This window comes from Hyperolius riggenbachi, chromosome 2 (genome assembly GCF_040937935.1).
Source record: "Hyperolius riggenbachi isolate aHypRig1 chromosome 2, aHypRig1.pri, whole genome shotgun sequence".
NCBI classification, from domain to species: Eukaryota; Metazoa; Chordata; class Amphibia; order Anura; family Hyperoliidae; genus Hyperolius; species Hyperolius riggenbachi.
The window spans coordinates 10,390,442-10,414,017 of record NC_090647.1 but is presented as its reverse complement, the minus strand read 5'-3'; the positions used below and the strand labels follow the sequence as shown (position 1 = coordinate 10,414,017).

Sequence of the window (23,576 nt, the reverse complement as noted above, 5' to 3'; positions counted from 1 at the left end):
GTGGCCCAAAATCCCCTGCATCACGCCCCTCCTCATCAGCGCCAACAATAAACTGCTCCACCTCCAACTCCTCCTCCTCCTCCTTGCATGATGATGTCCCTATTATCTCCTGCTCAAAATTCTCCAGAACATCCCTGTACACGGCTGCAGTCACTGGGGTGAAGACTGAGCTCAGGGAGGGCAGGCTGGTCGGTGGGGTCACCGTGACCATGACCTCAAGCGGTGGTGGAGGCCTGCTGCGGACCGGAGTGCTGGTGGTGGTGGCACTGGTCTCGCTGCTGCTGGAGGCCTGGCTGGAAACGGTGGCTTCCTGCGCCGCCATCATTTCCACCACAGCCTGCGCTTGACTCTCCAGAATGGGCCGGGGGCGACGACTAGTCTCAAAGATGGGCGCAACGCGCTGCTGTTGCGCCTCTGCTCCCTCCTCCACAACTCTGCGGTCAGTGGCTGGCGGCGGACCAGTCACAGACCTGCTGCTGCTCCTGCTGGCAGTAGCTGCTGCAATGGCGCTGCCTCTCCTGGTGGTGCCTCGTCCTCTACCTCTGCCAGTCATTTTGCCCTTATATACGAATACAGTAAAAAAAAACCAAATGTGTAGAAAACGGCGGGAAAGGGTGTAAACTTTAATTAAGTCTGGTGGTGGTGGTGAGTGACTGACTGGTGGTGTCAACAAAAAATGATTTTTTTTTTAAGTAATAGTAGAAGTAGTAGAAGTAGTAGAAGTAGTAGTAGTAGTAGTAGTAGTAGTAGTAGTAGTAGTAGTAGTAGTAGTAGTAGTAGTAGTAGTAGTACTACTAACAGTGAGTCTCTACAGTACTATCTCGTGTGACAGTGGGTGACAATTACGGTCGGTCACGCACGGTCAGACGCAATCAATAGGGTGCGCCGGCAAATGACAGTCAAAGCAGGTGACAACAAGGGATGCTGGCCTTCGAATGTCACAATTTTTACTACAGAAAGGTAATAAATCACACAGTAAAAAATGGAAAAAAATTAAATGAAGGGGTGGTGGTAGTAGTGGAAGACTACCACCTACCTAGTAGTAGTACGGTTGTACGCGCAGGTAGTAACTATGAAACGCATGCTGTACTAAACGGTAAACAATATAACTAACGGCCAGACATTGGGTTACCAATTACAGTCGGTAGGACACACACGGTCAGACGCAATCAATAGGGTGCGCCGGCAAATGACAGTCACAGCAGGTGACAACAAGGGATGCTGGCCTGCGAATGTCACAATTTACTACAGAAAGGTAATAAATCACACAGTAACAAATGGAAAAAATTAAATGAAGGGGTGGGTGGTGGTGGTAGTGGAAGACTACCACCTACTTAGTAGTAGTACGGTTGTACGCGCAGGTAGTAACTATGAAACGCCTGCTGTACTAAACGGTAAACAATATAACTAACGGCCAGACAGTGGGTGACCAATTACAGTTGGTCACACACGGTCAGACGCAATCAATAGGGTACGCCGGCAAATGACAGTCACAGCAGGTGACAACAAGGGATGCTGGCCTGTACACAGTCAATCAGTAACTAACTAGTATTAACTAACAGTACTGAAGCTATAAACTAACAGACTACAGCAAACAGCAGCAGTACAATGTAACTAAACTACTATAGTACACAACTAACTAGAATCCCTAACCTACCTAAGCTAGTAGTAGGCTAAGGCTGCCCTAGGCTAGCAGGCCTAGCCTGCACACAGACTAACACTAGCCTTAGTATACAGTACACACTAGCTGACTACAAACAATCAAATTACTATCTATCTATATAAAAGTACAATGAATGTGTTTAGGAGGTGTTTAGGAAGCAAAACGCTAGGTTTAGCACAGAATACACTTGATCAGACACGCAGCACAGCACTGGAGATGCTCTCAGTACCAGCTCAGTCACACAAGTGCGTAGCTCCGCAAAATGGCCGCCGCCTTAGATAGAGGAGGGGAGGACCAGGCTCCCCTCCTCTGATTGGTTGCTACCGTTGCCAGGGACTCGGCAGGAGGAATTCTGATTGGCCCGCGTCACTCCCGAAGCCGAACCCAACGCGTCATCCGGCCGAATTCAAATGCGCACATTCGCCCGCCTTCGGCTTCGGGTCCGGCGCATTCGGCTTCGGCTTAGACTTCGGGAACGGTGAAATTTACCCGAATAATTCGGGAAAATTCGCATTCGGGAGTCCTGGAGAACAACCCTGTTACCTACACAATCTGCTCACAGTATTAAATATATGTTGGTCCTCATACTACATGGAGGCAGTAAAGACAGATGAGTGTATGCTCGCTTATTCATGCATATCCCGGGCCAATAAAAATATACCGGGGGGGGGGGGGAGTTCAAGGTGGAATCTTGGGGTCCCCAAAGCAAGAATTTACAGCCAAGTTCTCCCATTCATTCTTACACTAACAAATGGGATCCCTCTTCTCCCAGTGACATTGACCAGCCTACGACAGAATGTTCTGTAAATGTAGCAGCCTGAGTAGTCTGACATTGTGTTGGACTTGAGCAACTATGATTGAAAGCTCCTGGTAACCTTGCTGGGATACCACCAATCAAAGACCAGCCCCGTGCTTTACCCAGTTCAGCCTTCAGTGTTGTTTCACTTTATGGATCCGAGCATGGGTGGTACATTTTGCTAAGAATTGTTTTATTCTAACACATTTTAACGGCAATATTATGAAAAAAAATGGAAAAAAATCATGATTTATCAGTTTTCGGCCATTATAGTTTTAAAATAATACATGCTACCATAATTAAAACCCACATATTTTATTTGCCCATTTGTGCTGGTTATTAATCCAATTAAATTATGTCCCTATCACAACGTATGGCACCAATATTTTATTTGGAAATAAAGGTGCATTTTTTCAGTTTTGCATCAATCACTAATTACAACCCCATAATTTAAAAATGTAACGATCGGTGTAACACAGAGAGGGTCTGATTACCGGTGATCTGCAGTATCACCAAGAATACAGATACATACCCGATTATTGATGATCTGCAGTATCACCGATAATCAGATATATCTCTAACCTCTGGACACTTGAGTGATCAGAGTGTTTTAGGTGCAACAGTAATACTTTGAGGACTGCACCTGAGGAGCAGGTGCTACAGCAGTAAGGAATACTGCACAACTGCAAGTTCCTTCCGTGGGCCTGAGACTCTCCCGAGGGAGGAGTCAGGCTGGAAGTAGGAAGGACAGAGCGTGAGTGACACCAATGAGGGGATGTCACTGACAGAACTGTGAACTATCTCTAACGGGGAGATAGTTCTCGAGGTCGGGCAAGCCAGGTCGGTAACAGACAGACAGATCAGGTACAGAGACAGAAGACAGATGCAGAATCCTAAGGCTAGCAGAGTTTGGCAACAGAGTATCAGAAATAGCGAAGTACCTAATCAGAGATCAGAAGAGTAGTCAGGGAAGCAGAAGGTCATAACAAATAATCAAAAATGCCTAGTCTTGGGTGTGAGCTCCTTGATCATCAACACCCTGGAACAAGTCTAGAGAATAACTGGATGATAAGCTAATTTCTAATCTGAGGTGTGAGGTCCTTGGTCTTCAACACCCTGGAACTGGACTAGAATAATAACACAGATAACAAACAGAATTCCTAGTCTGAGGTGTGAGGTCCTTGGTCATCAACACCCTGGAACTGGTCTAGATAATAACACAGATACTGACAAAAGGTCTGAGTGCTACCACGTAGTGATCGCAACGCCAGACACCAGAGATATGACCAGCACCCAGAATATATACTACAGCGCTCCTCAGCGCCTCCCCTAAGTGCTGGACCAATGAAAACTGACAGAATTGTCAGCTGACCGGCTTGGTCAGCTGACACCCTTCTGACTGTCAAAAGCTCTGTCTCTCAACGCACGCACGCACGCGTCTTTCTGAACCTGTGTGAACTATCAGTCCCAGCCACACCAGACATGTGTTGTAATGCTGCCGCACCGCTATCCGAGCATGCGGCGGTTTCTCCGCATTCAGCCGCACTGATAGCTGTCAGCCTATGCGTGCAAACCGCTGCGTCGGACGCGGAATCCGCCGCCTTGTTCACAGGACATGCGGCGGTCTCTCCGCACTCCATCAAGCTACTAGATGCAGGCCCACGCGCGCAATCTGCCGTGTTGGACGCGGAATCAGCCGCCTTACTCTGAGTACCCGCGGCGGCTCTTCCGCGTTTTCTCACAAAAAAGTAACAGTAATACACCTTTTTGACATACATATTAAAAAAAAGTTCAGTCCCTAAGGTAACTATTTATGTATTTTTTTATTGTATATATTTTTCTTTTTTTTTTTTTTACAATTTTTTTTTTGTGTAACTATTGGAGAGTGTGGGAGGTAAGGGTTTAATTTTAAAAGTAAAAAAAAGTATTTTAATGGAAAAAAAAATTTGTAGATGTAATTTTACTTTTTGGCCACAAGATGTCCTCGCGCATAACTTCCCTATGCGTAGTTTTACTATTCATACAGGAAGCAATGCGTGGTCATGTAAGTATCGGCTTTTGTGAATGGCAGTGCCGCCTGAAGACGGCTGTGGTCATTCACACGCGGACTTAGATCAATGAATGGGAATCGTGTTCCTATCCATTGCTCTCCAGGATAACGGGCCCACAGGGGCAGCCTTTTGGATGTAGCAGCTACATCCAAAAGGCAAAGTAGTTAAGGAACTTTCTTGCATTGGGCCTTCCCTATGAAAACATGTCCCTCACATCTTGATCTCTAACGTGTAATGTGCATCTCCATATGAGCAGAACATGGACAGATACAGGCAATGTGCAAGAATTAGACAAACCTGATTCCACAATGAAAAACACAACTGTTGCGGCTTCCCGGTAATTACAGTCCTGCAGAACACCCACCACGTCATCCTGTATCTCAGTAAGGTTTGGTGTTTTGGAGACAGTGATTATGCTTGAGGGCCTTCTTCTGTAAGCCTGAAGGCTGTGTTTGTCTGTCAGGATAAGTAGAAAGCACAGAGTATAGAGTTACTGTCAGAAAGCCCATCTCAGGTATCATCTATGATATGTCAACAAGGACATCTCAAGTGCAGGTGAGACAACAGGTCGTCTTTGCACTGGAGCTGCCTTCCAAATTTCCATGGGCGTAACAATAGGGGATGCAGCCCATAGAGAATGAAGAATGAACCAGGTATTGGTCTAGCAGGTCTTGTGCAAAGACTTTTAGCCAATTCACCAAGCATTACCACATTCGGTAATGCTGAAAACAGCTGACTTTGCAGAGCACTTAGGAAAATGTCAATTCATAAAAGCTGTTACCGCATGAAAAGCTGAAATTCCCCAGCAGTGCGAGAAATTACCAACTTGTGCTGTAAATACCTCAACACATGTCAGTAAATGTCAATTCATAAAGAACAGAGTATGCGGCAAAGCCCAGGAACATCTGTCGAAATCTGTCGAAAACCAGCATTGAATGCCTTCCATGTGGACATACCCATGATTGACAGGAGCAAAGAGCCACTGGCTTCCTATCCAGTCCAGAATCAGATTCAAAATACTGTGTCTGACCTACAAATCTGTCCACAAAACCTGTCTAACCTACATTTCTGATCTTACTCAGAGGTACACACCTAGCCGCTCACTCTGCTCTTCCAATGAACTTCGCCTAACCGCCCCCGGCATCACCCAGTCCCATGCACGCCTCCAGGACTTCTCAAGAGCTGCTCCAACACTATGGAACTCCCTACCTCCACCCATTAGGGCAGCCCCCTCCTTCAACATCTTCAAGAAGGCCCTCAAAACTCACCTTTTCACTCTGGCCTACTACCCCTTACTAGTGCTCTAAACCCGCAGCTGAACTCTGGACCCCTACCTTTCGTGTCCCTACCTTTCCCTCTAGATTGTAAGCCTTTGGGCAGGGTCCTTCTCCTTTTGTGTCCTACCTGATCATGCACCTCCTACCTGATCATGCACCTCCATTACTGTGAACCCATGCTATGCATTTAAATACGCTGACCATACGTCCCGCTTTACACGGGACGCATCCCGCCTTCGGGGGCGCTGTCCAGGCTACATGAGGTCCCGGGAAACGTCCCGCTTTTAGCAGCGGGACGTCCCGGCCTCGGTACTCAATGAACTAGCCGCAGCGTCTCATAGACGCTGTGCTAGTTCATTCCCTGCAGCCCCGCTCCAGCAGCCTGCATTGTCCTCCTCCGGCAGGCAGAGCAGGGCTATGGGAAGATGGCGTCCGGAGGCGGAGCCCTGTACTGGAGACTATTTGTGTCTCCAGTACAGGGCTTCGGGCGCCATCTTGCCGTAGTCCTGCTCTGCCTGTGAGCGCGGGAGATTGGAGGAGGATCGTCCGGGGGAGCTGCGCGCCAGAGTCCGGCCGGGAGCAAGAGGAGACTTCTGTCAGGTGAGTAAATGCTTTTGTTTCCAGGTGAAATGTTGCCTGCAATGCGTTCATTTTGTGCTGACATGTTGCCCGCAATGTGTTTATTTTGTGCTGACATGTTGCCCGCAATGCGTTTATTTTGTGCCGACATGTTGACCGCAATGCGTTTATTTTCTACTGACATGTTGCCCGCAATGCATTTATTTTGTGCTGACATGTTGCCCGCAATGCGTTTATTTTGTGCTGACATGTTGCCCGCAATGCGTTTATTTTGTGCTGACATGTTCCCCGCAATGCGTTTATTTTGTGCTGACATGTTGCCCGCAATGCGTTTATTTTGTGCTGAAATGTTGCCCGCAATGCGTTTATTTTATGCTGACATGTTTGCCCCCATTGTGTTTATTTTGTACTGAAAATGTTGCCCGCAATGTGTTTATTTTGTGCTGACATGTTGCCCGCAATGCGTTTATTTTGTGCTGAAATGTTGCTCGCAATGTGTTTATTTTGTACTGACATGTTTGCCCCCATTGCGTTTATTTTGTGCTGAAATGTTGCCCGCAATGCGTTCATTTTGTGCTGACATGTTTGCACCCATTGTGTTTATTTTGTGCTGACATGTTTGCCCACAATGCATTTATTTTGTGCTGAAATGTTGCCCGCAATGCGTTCATTTTGTGCTGACATGTTGCCTGCAATGTGTTTATTTTGTGCTGACATGTTGCCCGCAATGTGTTCATTTTGTGCCGACATGTTGCCCGCAATGTGTTTATTTTCTACTGACATGTTGCCCACAATGCGTTTATTTTGTGCTGACATGTTGCCCGCAATGCGTTTATTTTGTGCTGACATGTTGCCCGCAATGCGTTTATTTTGTGCTGACATGTTGCCCGCAATGCATTTATTTTGTGCTGACATGTTGCCCGCAATGCGTTTATTTTGTACTGACATGTTGCCCGCAATGCATTTATTTTGTGCTGACATGTTTGCCCCCATTGCGTTTATTTTGTACTGACATGTTTGCCCTCATTGTGTTTATTTTGTGCTGAAATGTTGTCCGCAATGTGTTTATTTTGTGCTAACATGTTGCCCGCAATGCGTTTATTTTGTGCTGACATGTTGCCCGCATTGCGTTTATTTTGTGCTGACATGTTTGCCCCCATTGCGTTTATTTTGTACTGACATGTTTGCCCCCATTGCATTTATTTTGTGCTGAAATGTTTCCCACAATGCATTTATTTTGTGTTGACATGTTGCCCGCAATGCGTTTATTTTGTGCTGACATGTTTGCCCCCATTGTGTTTATTTTGTGCTGAAATGTTGCCCGCAATGTGTTTATTTTGTGCTGACATGTTGCCCGCAATGCGCTTATTTTGTGCTGACATGTTGCCCGCATTGCGTTTATTTTGTGCTGACATGTTTGCCCCCATTACGTTTATTTTGTGCTGACATGTTGCCCGCATTGCGTTTATTTTGTGCTGACATGTTTGCCCCCATTGCGTTTATTTTGTGCTGACATGTTTGCCCCCATTGCGTTTATTTTGTGCTGACATGTTGCCCCCATTGCGTTTATTTTGTGCTGACATGTTGCCTGCAATGCGTTTATTTTGTGCTGACATGTTGCACACCCATGATCCGAATCCTCGTTTAACAACATCAAGGCGTAAACACTGCTTTCTTATGCCTCGCTGTTACATCATTACGTTAGCTCCACCCATAGAATGTCATGGCCACGGCCATTTTCCGGCGCGCTGCCCCCCATTTTTCGGCAAAGCGCGCCGCCACCTTTTGCCGACTCCGTGGGACCGAGGAGGACGGGTGAAGCCTCAATAGGATCTGGAGGCTTCCCCCACCCGAGGTGAGTACCCCCCAGGGGCCTTTTTTTCATTACAAATTTTCTTTAAGCTGTGGCAACTAAATAAAATGTTAAGAAAGACTAATAGACAGATTAAGAGAGAGCAGAAGCAGTATAACAAACATGTACATCTAAAGCCATGTCAGGATGCCTCTTACTATTGTAACGCCGTCACTGCACGGAACAGCTTATAACAACACAGTGAGAGCTCCACTCTCTTCTGCTGTTACCAAACAGGTTTTTGTGAATTGAAGCTTAGTATTTCAGTAATTACCGAACTTCTATCGCACAGTCTGCACCTGTGAAAATATTGATGAATTAGCAAAAAGTCTAAAATACCAAATGCTGTATTTTCCCGACTTGTGTTGCTTTTTTATCATATAGCCTTTGCTGAATTGACGCCTTTGTAGCTTAGGCGAGCATAAGGAATCTCATGCACAAAGCTACCTAACCAAACTTCAAGACAGCTTCTCTTCATTTGTGCAAGATATGGATTGTATGACTCTTTGGACGTTACTTATTAATCCTCTGGGTGATATTTAGCTAATGCTTGACTAGACTCTCAGTCTCTCTAGCAGCAGTCATACTTGCCAAACAAGAAGGGATCTCTTTGAATCCAAAGAAAAACAAAAGTTTGCTTTCTTAAAACAGAAATAATTTGCGATAATTCATGTTGGAGTGAGCTTGAGATGTCTCCCAGTGCAGCACTGCTGGATATATGCAAATTACCCATTGTTGGCCTTAGAAGCTAAACACACCTCCAGATCCGCTGGAATGCAATGATGTGTCAGCTTGTTAATTTGTACAGAGCCATAATAATCCAACATGCATACAAACTGTTTCGGATTGTTTGATCCTCATCAGTGCATGGCAGGGATTCATTTGGCTCTATGCAGTAGGGCTTGTAACACCGAGAGGTACAGACCACCCAGGTTCTGGAGGTGTGTTTACAGGCGCGGAGCTAGGGGGGGGTCGGGGTAGGACAAGTGCCCCGGGGCGCCTGGTCCCCAAGGGCGCCCTCCGCTTGGCTGAGCTGCGGGGTTTTTTTTTATTTGTTTTTTTTTTTTTGGGCGGGTGAGGGGAGCAGCGCAGAGAAGAGGGAGAGCTGTGCGGACGGTGGGGAAGGGGGGCCATATCCCCCCTCCTTCCCTCACCTTAGGTGCTCTCTCTCTCCCTCGCTGTCCCCTCCAATGTCCGGGTGGCTCTTGGCTGGCAGCGGCGGGCGGAAACTCACCTCCGTCTCGCTCCAGCGCCGGGCGGAAGTTCGGGTGCGCAGCCGCTGCTCTGGTCTGGACGAGACCAGAGTAGTGGCAGATCCATCCGGCGCTGCGACGAGACGGAGGTAAGTTCCGCCCGCCGCTGCCAGCCACCCGGACATTGGAGGGGACAGCGAGGAAGGGAGAGCAGCTCTTCTCTGCGCTGCTCCCCTCCTGCTGGGGAGGGGGACACCTGACCTGGCTACCTACTCTGGGCACATATACCCCTGCCTACATATACTGGACATATATCCCTGGCTACCTACTCTGGGCACATATACCCCTGGCTACCTACTCTGGGCACATATACCCCTGGCTACCTACTCTGGGCATATATACCCCTGGCTACCTACTCTGGGCACATATACCCCTGGCTACCTACTCTGGGCACATATACCCCTTGCTACCTACTCTGGGCACATATACCCCTGGCTACCTACTCTGGGCACATATACCCCTGGCTACCTACTCTGGGCACATATACCCCTGGCTACCTACTCTGGGCATATATACCCCTGGCTACCTACTCTGGGCACATATACCCCTGGCTACCTACTCTGGGCACATATACCCCTGGCTACCTACTCTGGGCATATATACCCCTGGCTACCTACTCTGGGCACATATACTCCTGGCTACCTACTCTGGGCACATATACCCCTGGCTACCTACTCTGGGCACATATACCCCTGGCTACCTACTCTGGGCACATATACCCCTGGCTACCTACTCTGGGCATATATACCCCTGGCTACCTACTCTGGGCACATATACCCCTGGCTACCTACTCTGGGCACATATACCCCTTGCTACCTACTCTGGGCACATATACCCCTGGCTACCTACTCTGGGCACATATACCCCTGGCTACCTACTCTGGGCACATATACCCCTGGCTACCTACTCTGGGCATATATACCCCTGGCTACCTACTCTGGGCACATATACCCCTTGCTACCTACTCTGGGCACATATACCCCTGGCTACCTACTCTGGGCACATATACCCCTGGCTACCTACTCTGGGCACATATACCCCTGGCTACCTACTCTGGGCATATATACCCCTGGCTACCTACTCTGGGCACATATACCCCTGGCTACCTACTCTGGGCACATATACCCCTTGCTACCTACTCTGGGCACATATACCCCTGGCTACCTACTCTGGGCACATATACCCCTGGCTACCTACTCTGGGCACATATACCCCTGGCTACCTACTCTGGGCATATATACCCCTGGCTACCTACTCTGGGCACATATACTCCTGGCTACCTACTCTGGGCACATATACCCCTGGCTACCTACTCTGGGCACATATACCCCTGGCTACCTACTCTGGGCATATATACCCCTGGCTACCTACTCTGGGCATATATACCCCTGGCTACCTACTCTGGGCACATATACCCCTGGCTACCTACTCTGGGCATATATACCCCTGGCTACCTACTCTGGGCACATATACCCCTGGCTACCTACTCTGGGCACATATACCCCTGGCTACCTACTCTGGGCATATATACCCCTGGCTACCTACTCTGGGCACATATACTCCTGGCTACCTACTCTGGGCACATATACCCCTGGCTACCTACTCTGGGCACATATACCCCTGGCTACCTACTCTGGGCACATATTCCCCTGGCTACCTACTCTGGGCACATATACCCCTGGCTACCTACTCTGGGCACATATACCCCTGGCTACCTACTCTGGGCACATATACCCCTGGCTACCTACTCTGGGCACATATACCCCTGGCTACCTACTCTGGGCACATATACCCCTGCCTACATATACTGGGCACATATAGCCCCTGGCTACCTACTCTGGGCACATATACCCCTGGCTACCTACTCTGGGCACATATACCCCTGGCTACCTACTCTGGGCATATATACCCCTGGCTACCTACTCTGGGCATATATACCCCTGGCTACCTACTCTGGGCACATATACCCCTGGCTACCTACTCTGGGCATATATACCCCTGGCTACCTACTCTGGGCACATATACCCCTGGCTACCTACTCTGGGCACATATACCCCTGGCTACCTACTCTGGGCATATATACCCCTGGCTACCTACTCTGGGCACATATACCCCTGGCTACCTACTCTTGGCACATATACCCCTGGCTACCTACCCAGGGCACATATACCCCTGCCTACATATACTGGGCATATACCCCTGGCTACCTACTCTGGGCACATATACCCTTGGCTACCTACTCAGGGCACATATACCCCTGGCTACCTACTCTGGGCACATATTCCCCTGGCTACCTACTCTGGGCACATATACCCCTGCCTACATATACTGGGCATATACCCCTGGCTACCTACTCTGGGCACATATACCGCTGCCTACATATACTGGGCACATATACCCCTAACTACATATACTGGGTACATATACCCCTGGCTACATATACTGGGCATATATACCCCTGGCTACATATACTGGGCATATATACCCCTGGCTACATATACTGGGCACATATACCTCTGGCTACATATACTGGGGACACATACCCCTGCCTACATATACTGGGCACATATACCCCTGGCTACCTGTTCTGTGGACATCTCTACCCCTGGCTACCTGTTCTGGGGACATCTATACTGCTGGCCACCTATTCTGGGGACATCTATACTGCTGGCCACCTATTCTGGGGACATCTATACTGCTGGCCACCTATTCTGGGGACACCTATAGACCTGGGGCTACCTATTTTTGGGGAAGCACTGCTGTCAGATTGAGTGTATTTTGGGGAACTGCTGCCAGGTGAGAGGTGTCTACCATATTAAGGGGGCATTCTGCCTATTTATGTGAAATGCTGTCTATTTATGTGCCTCATGACTGCTGAATTTGTCTTGTTGGGGGCCTCATGGTTACTGAATTTTGGCTTGTTGGGGGCCTCATGATTTGTTGGGGGCCTCAAGATCGCTGAATTTGTCTTGTTAGGGGCCTCATGATTGCTGAATTTGTCTTGTTAGGGGCCTCATGATTGCTGAATTTGTCTTGTTGGGGGCCTCAGGATTGCTAAATTTGTCTTGTTGGGGGCCTCATGATTGCTGAGTTGGTCATGTTGGGGGCCTCATGTTTACTCATGATTGCGGAATTTGTCTTGATGGGGGGGGGGCTCATGATTGCTGAATTTGTCTTGGAACATGCTGGAAGGTACATACTGAGGGAGGGTGGGTGAACGTGAGCCTGCTAACCTCCATGTACATTTGAAGGGGCGTGACCAAATGTGGAGCACCCATAACCACGCCCACATTTGGTCACGACCCTTCACCTTAGGGGGCGCATTAATAGTCTTTGTCCCCGGGCGCTGAAAACCCTAGCTACGCCTCTGTGTGTTTAGCTTCTAAAGGTAACAATGGTTAATTTGCATATATTCAGCAGTGATGCATTGTGGGAGACATCTCAAGCTCACTCCAACCTGAATTATCGCAAATTCTTTCTGTTTTAAGAAAGCAAACTTTTGTTTTTCTTAACATCTTAGTAAGGGGGCTTTTAGGACCATTGTAGTCCCTTACACACTCCAATGAGTTCTGGGTCACCATGAGCTTGCTGGTTAGTCTGTACCTCTCGGTGTTACAAACCCTACGGCATAGAGCCAAATTAATCCATGCCATGCACTGATGAGGCTCAAACAATCCTAAAGCAGTTTGTATGCATGTTGGATTATTATGGCTCTGTACAAATTACCAAGCTGACACATCATTGCATTCCAGCGGTTCTGGAGGTGTGTTTAGCTTCTAAGGGTAGAATGGTTAATTTGCATGTATTCAGCAGTGATGCACTGGGATACATCTCAAGCTCACTCCAACCTGAATTATCACAAATTCTTTCTGTTCTAAGAAAGCAAATTTTTGTTTTTCTTAACATCTTAGTAAGGGGGCTTTTAGGACCATTGTAGTCCCTTACACACTCCAATGAGTTCTGCGTCACCATGAGCTCGCTGGCTAGTCTGTACCTCTCGGTGTTACAAGCCCTACTGCATAGAGCCAAATTAATCCATGCTGTGCACTGATGAGGATCAAACAATCCAAAACAGTCTGCATGCATGTTGGATTATTATGGCTCTGTACAAATTAACAAGCTGACACATCATTGCATTCCAGCGGTTCTGGAGGTGTGTTTAGCTTCTAAGGGTAGAATGGTTAATTTGCATATATTCAGCAGTGATGCACTGGGATACATCTCAAGCTCACTCCAACCTGAATTATCACAAATTCTTTCTGTTCTAAGAAAGCAAATTTTTGTTTTTCTTAACATCTTAGTAAGGGGGCTTTTAGGACCATTGTAGTCCCTTACACACTCCAATGAGTTCTGGGTCACCATGAGCTCGCTGGCTAGTCTGTACCTCTTTGAATCCAAGACATACAAACTGAAGTGATCGTTGCAGACAATCAGAGGTCCCCACAGTTTCCTGAACATTAGGTGTCATAATTGTAAGGCTGGATTCACACTTTACTGGATGAAAAATAAATCCTGTAAAAAATGATCTGTTTTCTGTTTAAATTTATCTTTTTATTATATCTTTTCATGGGACAGCCCTGAAAATGTGTCCCCTGTACAATAGCCAGGTATAGGTGCCTCCAGTATAGGTAGCCAGGTATAGGTGCCCTCAGTATAGGAAGCCAGGTATAGGTGTCCCCAGTATAGGTAGCCAGGTATAGGTGTCCCCAGTATAGGTAGCCAGCTATAGGTGGTGCCCCAGTATAGGTAGCCAGGTATAGGTGTCCCCAGTATAGGTAGCTAGGTATAGGTGCCCCCAGTATAGGTAGCTAGGTATAGGTGCCCCAGTATAGGTAGCCAGGAATAGGTGCCCCCAGTATAGGTAGCCAGGAATAGGTGCCCCCAGTATAGGTAGCCAGGAATAGGTCCCCCCAGTATAGGTAGCCAGGTACAGGTGCCCCCAGTATAGGTAGCCAGCCATTTGTACCCACAGTATAGGCAGCCAGGTATAGATGCCTCCAGTATCAGCAGCTAGGTATAGGTGCCCCCAGTATAGGTAGCCAGGTATCGGTGCCTCCAGTATAGGTAGCCAGAACATAGGTGCCCCCAATATAGGTAGCCTGGTATAGGTGCCCCCGGTATAGCTTAGCCTGGTATAGGTGCCCCCGGTATAGGTAGCCTGGTATAGGTGCCCCCAGTATAGCTTAGCCTGGTATAGGTGCCCCCGGTATAATAGCCAGGTATAGGTGCTCCAAGAATAGGAAGCCAGGTATAGATGCCCCCAGTATCGGCAGCTAGGTATAGGTGCTCCCAGAATAGGAAGCCAGGTATTGGTGCCTCCAGTATCGGCAGCTAGGTATAGGTGCCCCCAGTATAGGTAGCCAGGTATTGGTGCCTCCAGTATAGGTAGCCAGATATAGATGCTCCCAGTATAGGTAACCAGAACATAGGTGCCCCCAGTATAGGTAGCCTGGTATAGGTGCCCCCAGTATAGGTAGCCAGGTATAGGTGCCCCCAGTATAGGTAGCCAGGTATAGGTGCCACCAGCATAGGTAGCCAGCCATTTGTACCCCCAGTATAGGCAGCCAGGTATAGATACCCCCAGTATAGGCAGCCTGGTATAGATACCCCCAGTATAGGCAGCCAGGTATAGATACCCCCAGTATAGGCAGCCTGGTATAGATGCCCCCAATATAGGTACCCAGGAATAGATGCCCCCAGTATAGAAAGCCAGGTATAAGTTCCCTCAGTATAGGTACCCAGGTATAGATGCCCTCAGTATAGGTAGCCAGGTATAGATGCCCTCAGTATAGGTAGCCAGGTATAGATGCCCCCAGTATAGGTAGCCAGGTATAGGTGCCCCCAGTATAGGTACCCAGGTATAGATGCCCCCAGTATAGGTACCCAGGTATAGGTGCCCCCAGTATAGGCAGCCAGGTATAGATGCCCCCAGTATAGGTACCCAGGTATAGATGCCCCCAGTATAGGTAGCCAGGTATGTGCACCCTCTCCCTCCACCAGCCGCCACTTATTTACCCCAATGGCCACTTTCCACCACCACATTGTCCTCTGGCAGTTTCATAATTGTCACCTTTGTTCTAACTAAGCTTCTTGCTGATGGTCTTGGATCCCATTCCAGCATTGTGCAGGTCTACAACCTTCTCCTGTATGTTTGCTGACAGCTGTGTGCTCTTGCCCATGGTGATGGAGAGCAGGGATGGTCGTAGTCAGCTAACTTCGCTACACTGGAACTACGCGTAGTTTTACGCAATTACGCTTCGCCAAACTACGGCCTCAAAATCAAATATTCGCTTCGTATGCATTTCGTAGACTACGCGTTAAAATACGCAATTACGCGTAGTGCGAAGCGTAGTGTATGCGGATGCTTATGCCCCTATGCAGAACATTTTACGCATTAATTCCGCTTTAGCTGCTTATTTCGGTAACTCTTCTATGCGTACATTCCCCTTTTCAATGCGTAAATTTGTAAGCATGCAATCGCACGCGGAAAAATAGACGCGAGTAACGCATACGTAGTTCACTACGCAATACACATGTTAACTACGCATAGTAAGCGTACTTCTGCAACTTCACCTATGAACTACAATGCGTAAATTCACACTGGCGTAGTTTCTGCTCATCCCTGATGGAGTGTTTGTAATGGAAGGAACTGATGATGTGGACAGGTGTGCTTTATGTATGTAACGAGAGGAGATCAGGCATATCCTGCAAACTATTGATTGTAATCTGTGCTACCTGGGTACATAAGCAACCTGTGGGAGCCAGAATTCTGTCTGGGCTGTAGGGGATCAAATACATATTCCACTCAATGAAAAGCAAAACTAAAACTTGTATATAATGTTTTTTTTTGTTTGTTTTCGGGATTTTTGGTGACGTGTACTGCCTGTATATTCCTGCAAATTCTTGCTCAATAAAAGAAGAGCTGTGTGCTGCAACTACAAGTTTTTTTCTTATTTACTACAAGTGGATTGGGCAACCCTAGTTCCGTGCACGCTATCAGGTACTAGTCCTGTGTTAGCTGCTGACCCCTCCCTGGACACTCTGGGGTTGATTCACAAAAGTGTGCTAACTGTTACCACGGCCGTTTTCGCGTGAATTTTCATATTGCCCGCGATCGCGAACCGATAACATTTTTGCGCGCAAACGCGAATTTTCGCTCGAAATCAATATCGTTTTCGCGCAAAAATTCTCTCTCTCTCTCTCTCTCTCTCTCTCTCTCTCTCTCTCTCTCTCTCTCTCTCTCTTCTTAAAACAGAAAGAATTTGCGATAATTCAGGTTGGAGTGAGCTTGAGATGTCTCCCAGTGCATCACTGCTGGATATATGCAAATTAACCATTCTACCCTTAGAAGCTAAACACACCTCCAGAACCGCTGGAATGCAATGATGTGTCAGTTTGTTCATTTGTACAGAGCCATAATAATCCAACATGCATACAGACTGTTTTGGATTATTTGATCCTCATCAGTGCATGGCATGGATTAATTTGGCTCTATGCAGTAGGGCTTGTAACACCGAGAGGTACAGACTACCCAGCAAGGTCATGGTGACCCAGAACTCATTGGAGTGTGTAAGGGACTACAATGGTCCTAAAAGCCCCCTTACTAAGATGTTAAGAAAAACAAAAGTTTGCTTTCTTAAAACAGAAAGAATTTGCTATAATTCACTTTGGAGTGAGCTTGAGATGTCTCCCAGTGCATCACTGCTGAATATATGCAAATTAACCATTGTGCACTTAGAAGCTAAACACACCTCCAGTGTAACAGTGTAAGAATGGCTGCAGTTTACATTTTCCAGTGAAATTTGTATTTGTCTCTTTTTGGTTATGAGAATAAAAAGTATCCTATACTTTATTCCAGGTAATGTACTATGTGTGTGCCAAATTTCATTCAAATCCGTTCAGCCGTTTTTGCGTGATCGAGTAACAAACATCCAAACATCCAAACTTTCCCATTTATTATATTAGTAGGATATATATATATACGATTTACAATAAGGCATGTAGGCATAAGCCTACAGTCTCCTGATGATGGAAAGGTGGCTCACTCCCCTCCCCGAGCTCCTCCCTCCTTCCTTCCCTCTGTAGAGTCCTGATGAGAGTGTAAATGAGAGGTTACCAGCTCTCTGTATTCCACTGACCAGATCTCCCTTCAGTCAGGAGCACCTCTAGCTACTTAATACTGAGGTTACCTCTCACTACCTAATACTTGGGGACACCAGCACCTCTGGTTACCTAATTCTCCTGTATTTCATCCTATGACGGGCAGGAGAAGTAAGGGAGAAGTGACAGCTAGGACAGCCAGCACACTTGCGGTGCAGTTCGGTGGGGGGGTTTGTAGGTTCATGCTAGTGATGGGCGAACAGTGTTCGCCACTGTTCGGGTTCGCCTGGATTTTGGCCTGTTCGGGTTCAGTTCAGCACCCCCCGAACACCTCATGGTGTTCGGGAGGGTGCTCGGGCACGCTGCCCGAACCCGAATACGCCTTCTTTGTTCGGCCGAACACAGCCGTGTCCGGTGAACATAGCCCCCTATAGGGTTCCAGCATAAAGGGAGAGCATGCCCCGAGCTCGGGGGGGGGGGGGGGGGTCGAAAATGCCCCCCACCCCTCCCCGCTAAGCTCTCCCTTCTGCTGGACCCTATAATTAAATTTAAGTGCCCAAAAGTACCTGAGGAGGAGGAGGGCAGGAAGAGGGAAGCCGGAATTCTTGGGCACTAGTACCATCTGGTACTTCCGCCCTCTCTTGACGCACTTCCTGTTTACATTTGAAGTCGCGTCAAGAGTGCGCAGAAGTACCGCGATGACGCGAACGAGGCTACGTGTCATCATGTAGATGACGCGTACCCTCGTACGCGTCATCGCGGTACTTCTGCGCACTCTTGACGCGACTTCAAATGTAAACAGGAAGTGTGTCAAGAGAGGGCGGAAGCACCAGATGGTACTAGCGCCTAGCATCTCTGGCTGCCAGCTTCCTGCCCTCCTCCTGCCAGGTACTTTTGGGCACTTAAATTTAATTATAGGGTACCGGCAGAAGGGAGAGCTTAGCGGGGAGGGGTGGGGGCATTTCTGACCCACCCCCCCGCGCGCTCGGGGCATGCTCTCCTTTTATGCTGGGACCCTATAGGGGCCCCAAAGGGACATGTTCGGGTTGGGTTCGGGGTTCGGCTCGAACATGCCGAACATCGGTGGCATGTTCGGCCGAACCCCCCCGAACCCGAACATCCAGATGTTCGCCCAACACTAGTTCATGCAGGGCGGAGTCTATGGGGCTCCAAAAATTCACACTTCACCCACCTTCTGGGCCCAGGATAGACCCTCGTGCCGGTGCACTTCTCCTGCAGGTACACCACTCCTGCTTCACTTAACGTAGAAATTCAAAAACGGAGACTGCACACAAAGGGCTTTAGCAACAAGCTGTATTAGTGAGCATGTCGAGGCACATACACAACATGTTTCGGGCGGAGCCCTTCCTCAGGTGTGCCACACCCTTCACCAGTGACACCTAAATACCTTCCCACACACAGGAAGTCATGTGACAATCACATGACCCAAAGAAGCAAATAAACATATCATTTAACCATTAAGGGAACTACACCAAAGGTGTCTACCCCAATAAAAACTGAGGAGTAGGACACCCAGACATAATCGATTTATATAGTAATTCTTTCAATAGCAATATAATTTCATCATATTTAACGATACCAATCTTGGAAAGTCCTTTTATAAACATTCTGCGCAATCCATTTCATCCTAGGAGAAAAACATCATAGAAAACATCTTAAGCTCAAATTTTCGTTTAGACCATTAGGGCATACACAATCAAATTTTCTTATCCATTTAGCCTCACACTGCAGCAGCAGTTTCTTTCGATTGCCACCTCTCAGGAGCTTTGGCACGTCCTCAATCACAAACCAACGCAACTGACTTGCTCTATGGCGAGATTGTAGGAAGTGCCTGGACACCGAGGTTTCGTACTCTTTTTTACCCATAGCAAAGTTTGTAACATCTCGCTTATGCTCCTGTATCCGCTCCTTCACTGGTCTCTCAGTCTTCCCAATGTAAACATACCCACAGGGGCACTTGAGCCCGTACACCACATACGAGCTCAAGCAGGAAAACCTGCCCCTGATGGGCATGCTAGACCCAGTGGAAGGATGAGAGACACTGTTGCCCTTAATGATGGCTCCACAACAGTTGCAACCTAAACAGGGGAAAGTGCCTTTCCTGGCACTAAGGGTCATTTCTTTCTTTTTAACAAGGATATCAGATTTACACACCCAATCCTTTATTGTTTTACCCCTGCGGTAAGCAAACACGGGAGGGTCAGAGAACAATCTTCCAAACATCTTATCCTGTTCAAGGATAGGCCAAAATTTCCGCACCACTGAACGTATTCGTTCAGACAGATAGCCATAGTTGCACACAAAGGGCAACCGATCCGAGACTCGTTTTTCCTTAGGCACCAATAAATCCTCTCTGGCCATAGATCTCACCTCCCCACTGATCTTTCGAAGAGCACGTCCATCGTAACCCTTTTGAGACATTTTCTTAATCAAGCCCTCAGCGGCAGTGTCATAATCTTCGATTTTCGTCGAGATGCGCCGGGCCCTTAAAAACTGACCCTTTGAAATGCCCTTTTTCACCGTAGTCGCATGAAAACTATCGGTACGCAATAAATTGTTTCGCTCCGTAGGTTTTTGATATAAACGCGTAATCAATTTACCTCTTTCTTTGCTGATTGTGACATCCAGATAGTGAATACTATCCAGGGAACAATCCGCAGTAAACTTAATGGTGGAGTGTGCCAAATTGGCTTCTTCCACCATTTTTTCAAACAATTCCACCGGGCCATTCCATAGCAACAAAATGTCGTCCACAAACCGAAAAAAACGAAAAATATATTTTCCATAAACTTCATGGTCGATGAACATGCTCTTCTCAAGATCAGTGAGGAACAAGTTGGCGAAGGAGGGAGCTGCCGGGGAACCCATGCTTGTGCCCTGACATTGGACGTAAAATTGATCAAGAAATCGAAAATAATTGGAACGCAAAATGAGTTCCAAGGCATCCAAGATAAAGAAAACCTTGGGATTAGACAACGTCGTCTCCAAAAGTTTTTCCTCAATCCGTCGCATGCCCTCTTCATGAGGGATCGAAGTGAAAAGACTTTGGACGTCCAATGTGCACAATAATAGGTTCTCCGGGACAGTACCCAGTTCTTCCAATCTACACAGCAAATCTTTCGTGTCTATCAGACATGTTTTCACATTAGCTACTAACCCCTGCAAAAAAGAATCTACATATTTAGCTAAGGGATAAAGTACTGAACCAATGCCCGACACTATCGGCCTGCCAGGCGGTGTGTCCAGACATTTATGTATCTTTGGCAAAAGGTACAGTATTGGTATCTGAGGATTTTCAACAGTTAGAAAAGCAGCTGTTTTCTCATCTAAAATACCATCCTCAAGCCCTTGCTGCACTAACACATCGACTTTCTTTTTTATCTCAAGTGTTGGATCACGATCACATAATCTATAGTGTCCCTCCTGATTTAACTGACGCTGTGCTTCCTGTATATACTGGCATCTGTCCTGCACCACAACTGCCCCTCCCTTATCAGCCTTACAGATAATAATACCATCATTTTCTTTTAAACTCCTCAATGCCTCACGCTCCATAGAAGAAAGATTATTAAACAATGAAGACTTTTTCTTTTTATCAAATTGTTCCCAAAGAGAGCGTACTTCATGTAATACTGCACCCTCGAACAAATCGATCGAAGTGTTCAGGATATCAGGCTCCCAATTGCTTTTTTTAAAGAATGGTCCTTTGGTTAAACTGGGTTTGTCCGCAAAAGTCATTCTTAATTTAATGGACCGAACAAACTTGTAAAAGTCTACTTCCCAGGTAAATAAATCACCAGAAGCTGTGGGGACGAAGCCCAACCCCTTAGCCAGTACATTCATTTCAGATTTGGTCAGGTTATATTGGGAGATATTAACAATAGGGTTGCTTACCCCCTCTAACGATTGCCTCCTCGTTTCGGGTACTCGTCCCGGGGTAGGGGCTGTCTCCAATTGGAGACAGCCCCTACCCCGGGACGAGTACCCGAAACGAGGAGGCAATCGTTAGAGGGGGTAAGCAACCCTATTGTTAATATCTCCCAATATAACCTGACCAAATCTGAAATGAATGTACTGGCTAAGGGGTTGGGCTTCGTCCCCACAGCTTCTGGTGATTTATTTACCTGGGAAGTAGACTTTTACAAGTTTGTTCGGTCCATTAAATTAAGAATGACTTTTGCGGACAAACCCAGTTTAACCAAAGGACCATTCTTTAAAAAAAGCAATTGGGAGCCTGATATCCTGAACACTTCGATCGATTTGTTCGAGGGTGCAGTATTACATGAAGTACGCTCTCTTTGGGAACAATTTGATAAAAAGAAAAAGTCTTCATTGTTTAATAATCTTTCTTCTATGGAGCGTGAGGCATTGAGGAGTTTAAAAGAAAATGATGGTATTATTATCTGTAAGGCTGATAAGGGAGGGGCAGTTGTGGTGCAGGACAGATGCCAGTATATACAGGAAGCACAGCGTCAGTTAAATCAGGAGGGACACTATAGATTATGTGATCGTGATCCAACACTTGAGATAAAAAAGAAAGTCGATGTGTTAGTGCAGCAAGGGCTTGAGGATGGTATTTTAGATGAGAAAACAGCTGCTTTTCTAACTGTTGAAAATCCTCAGATACCAATACTGTACCTTTTGCCAAAGATACATAAATGTCTGGACACACCGCCTGGCAGGCCGATAGTGTCGGGCATTGGTTCAGTACTTTATCCCTTAGCTAAATATGTAGATTCTTTTTTGCAGGGGTTAGTAGCTAATGTGAAAACATGTCTGATAGACACGAAAGATTTGCTGTGTAGATTGGAAGAACTGGGTACTGTCCCGGAGAACCTATTATTGTGCACATTGGACGTCCAAAGTCTTTTCACTTCGATCCCTCATGAAGAGGGCATGCGACGGATTGAGGAAAAACTTTTGGAGACGACGTTGTCTAATCCCAAGGTTTTCTTTATCTTGGATGCCTTGGAACTCATTTTGCGTTCCAATTATTTTCGATTTCTTGATCAATTTTACGTCCAATGTCAGGGCACAAGCATGGGTTCCCCGGCAGCTCCCTCCTTCGCCAACTTGTTCCTCACTGATCTTGAGAAGAGCATGTTCATCGACCATGAAGTTTATGGAAAATATATTTTTCGTTTTTTTCGGTTTGTGGACGACATTTTGTTGCTATGGAATGGCCCGGTGGAATTGTTTGAAAAAATGGTGGAAGAAGCCAATTTGGCACACTCCACCATTAAGTTTACTGCGGATTGTTCCCTGGATAGTATTCACTATCTGGATGTCACAATCAGCAAAGAAAGAGGTAAATTGATTACGCGTTTATATCAAAAACCTACGGAGCGAAACAATTTATTGCGTACCGATAGTTTTCATGCGACTACGGTGAAAAAGGGCATTCCAAAGGGTCAGTTTTTAAGGGCCCGGCGCATCTCGACGAAAATCGAAGATTATGACACTGCCGCTGAGGGCTTGATTAAGAAAATGTCTCAAAAGGGTTACGATGGACGTGCTCTTCGAAAGATCAGTGGGGAGGTGAGATCTATGGCCAGAGAGGATTTATTGGTGCCTAAGGAAAAACGAGTCTCGGATCGGTTGCCCTTTGTGTGCAATTATGGCTATCTGTCTGAACGAATACGTTCAGTGGTGCGGAAATTTTGGCCTATCCTTGAACAGGATAAGATGTTTGGAAGATTGTTCTCTGACCCTCCCGTGTTTGCTTACCGCAGGGGTAAAACAATAAAGGATTGGGTGTGTAAATCTGATATCCTTGTTAAAAAGAAAGAAATGACCCTTAGTGCCAGGAAAGGCACTTTCCCCTGTTTAGGTTGCAACTGTTGTGGAGCCATCATTAAGGGCAACAGTGTCTCTCATCCTTCCACTGGGTCTAGCATGCCCATCAGGGGCAGGTTTTCCTGCTTGAGCTCGTATGTGGTGTACGGGCTCAAGTGCCCCTGTGGGTATGTTTACATTGGGAAGAC

General features: G+C 47.0%; 1 protein-coding gene across 3 annotated transcripts in view; it reads right to left on the bottom strand.

Moving 5' to 3' along the window:
* The window catches only part of LOC137545351 (protein mono-ADP-ribosyltransferase PARP14-like), a 245,744-nt gene that overhangs the window by 92,538 nt on the left and 129,630 nt on the right, over positions 1 to 23,576 (bottom strand). For all 3 annotated transcript variants that reach the window (XM_068266480.1, XM_068266481.1, XM_068266482.1), the window contains one exon: positions 4,808 to 4,966. In XM_068266480.1, coding sequence (XP_068122581.1) covers positions 4,808 to 4,966 — 159 coding nt within the window. The remainder of the gene's footprint in view (positions 1 to 4,807; positions 4,967 to 23,576) is intronic.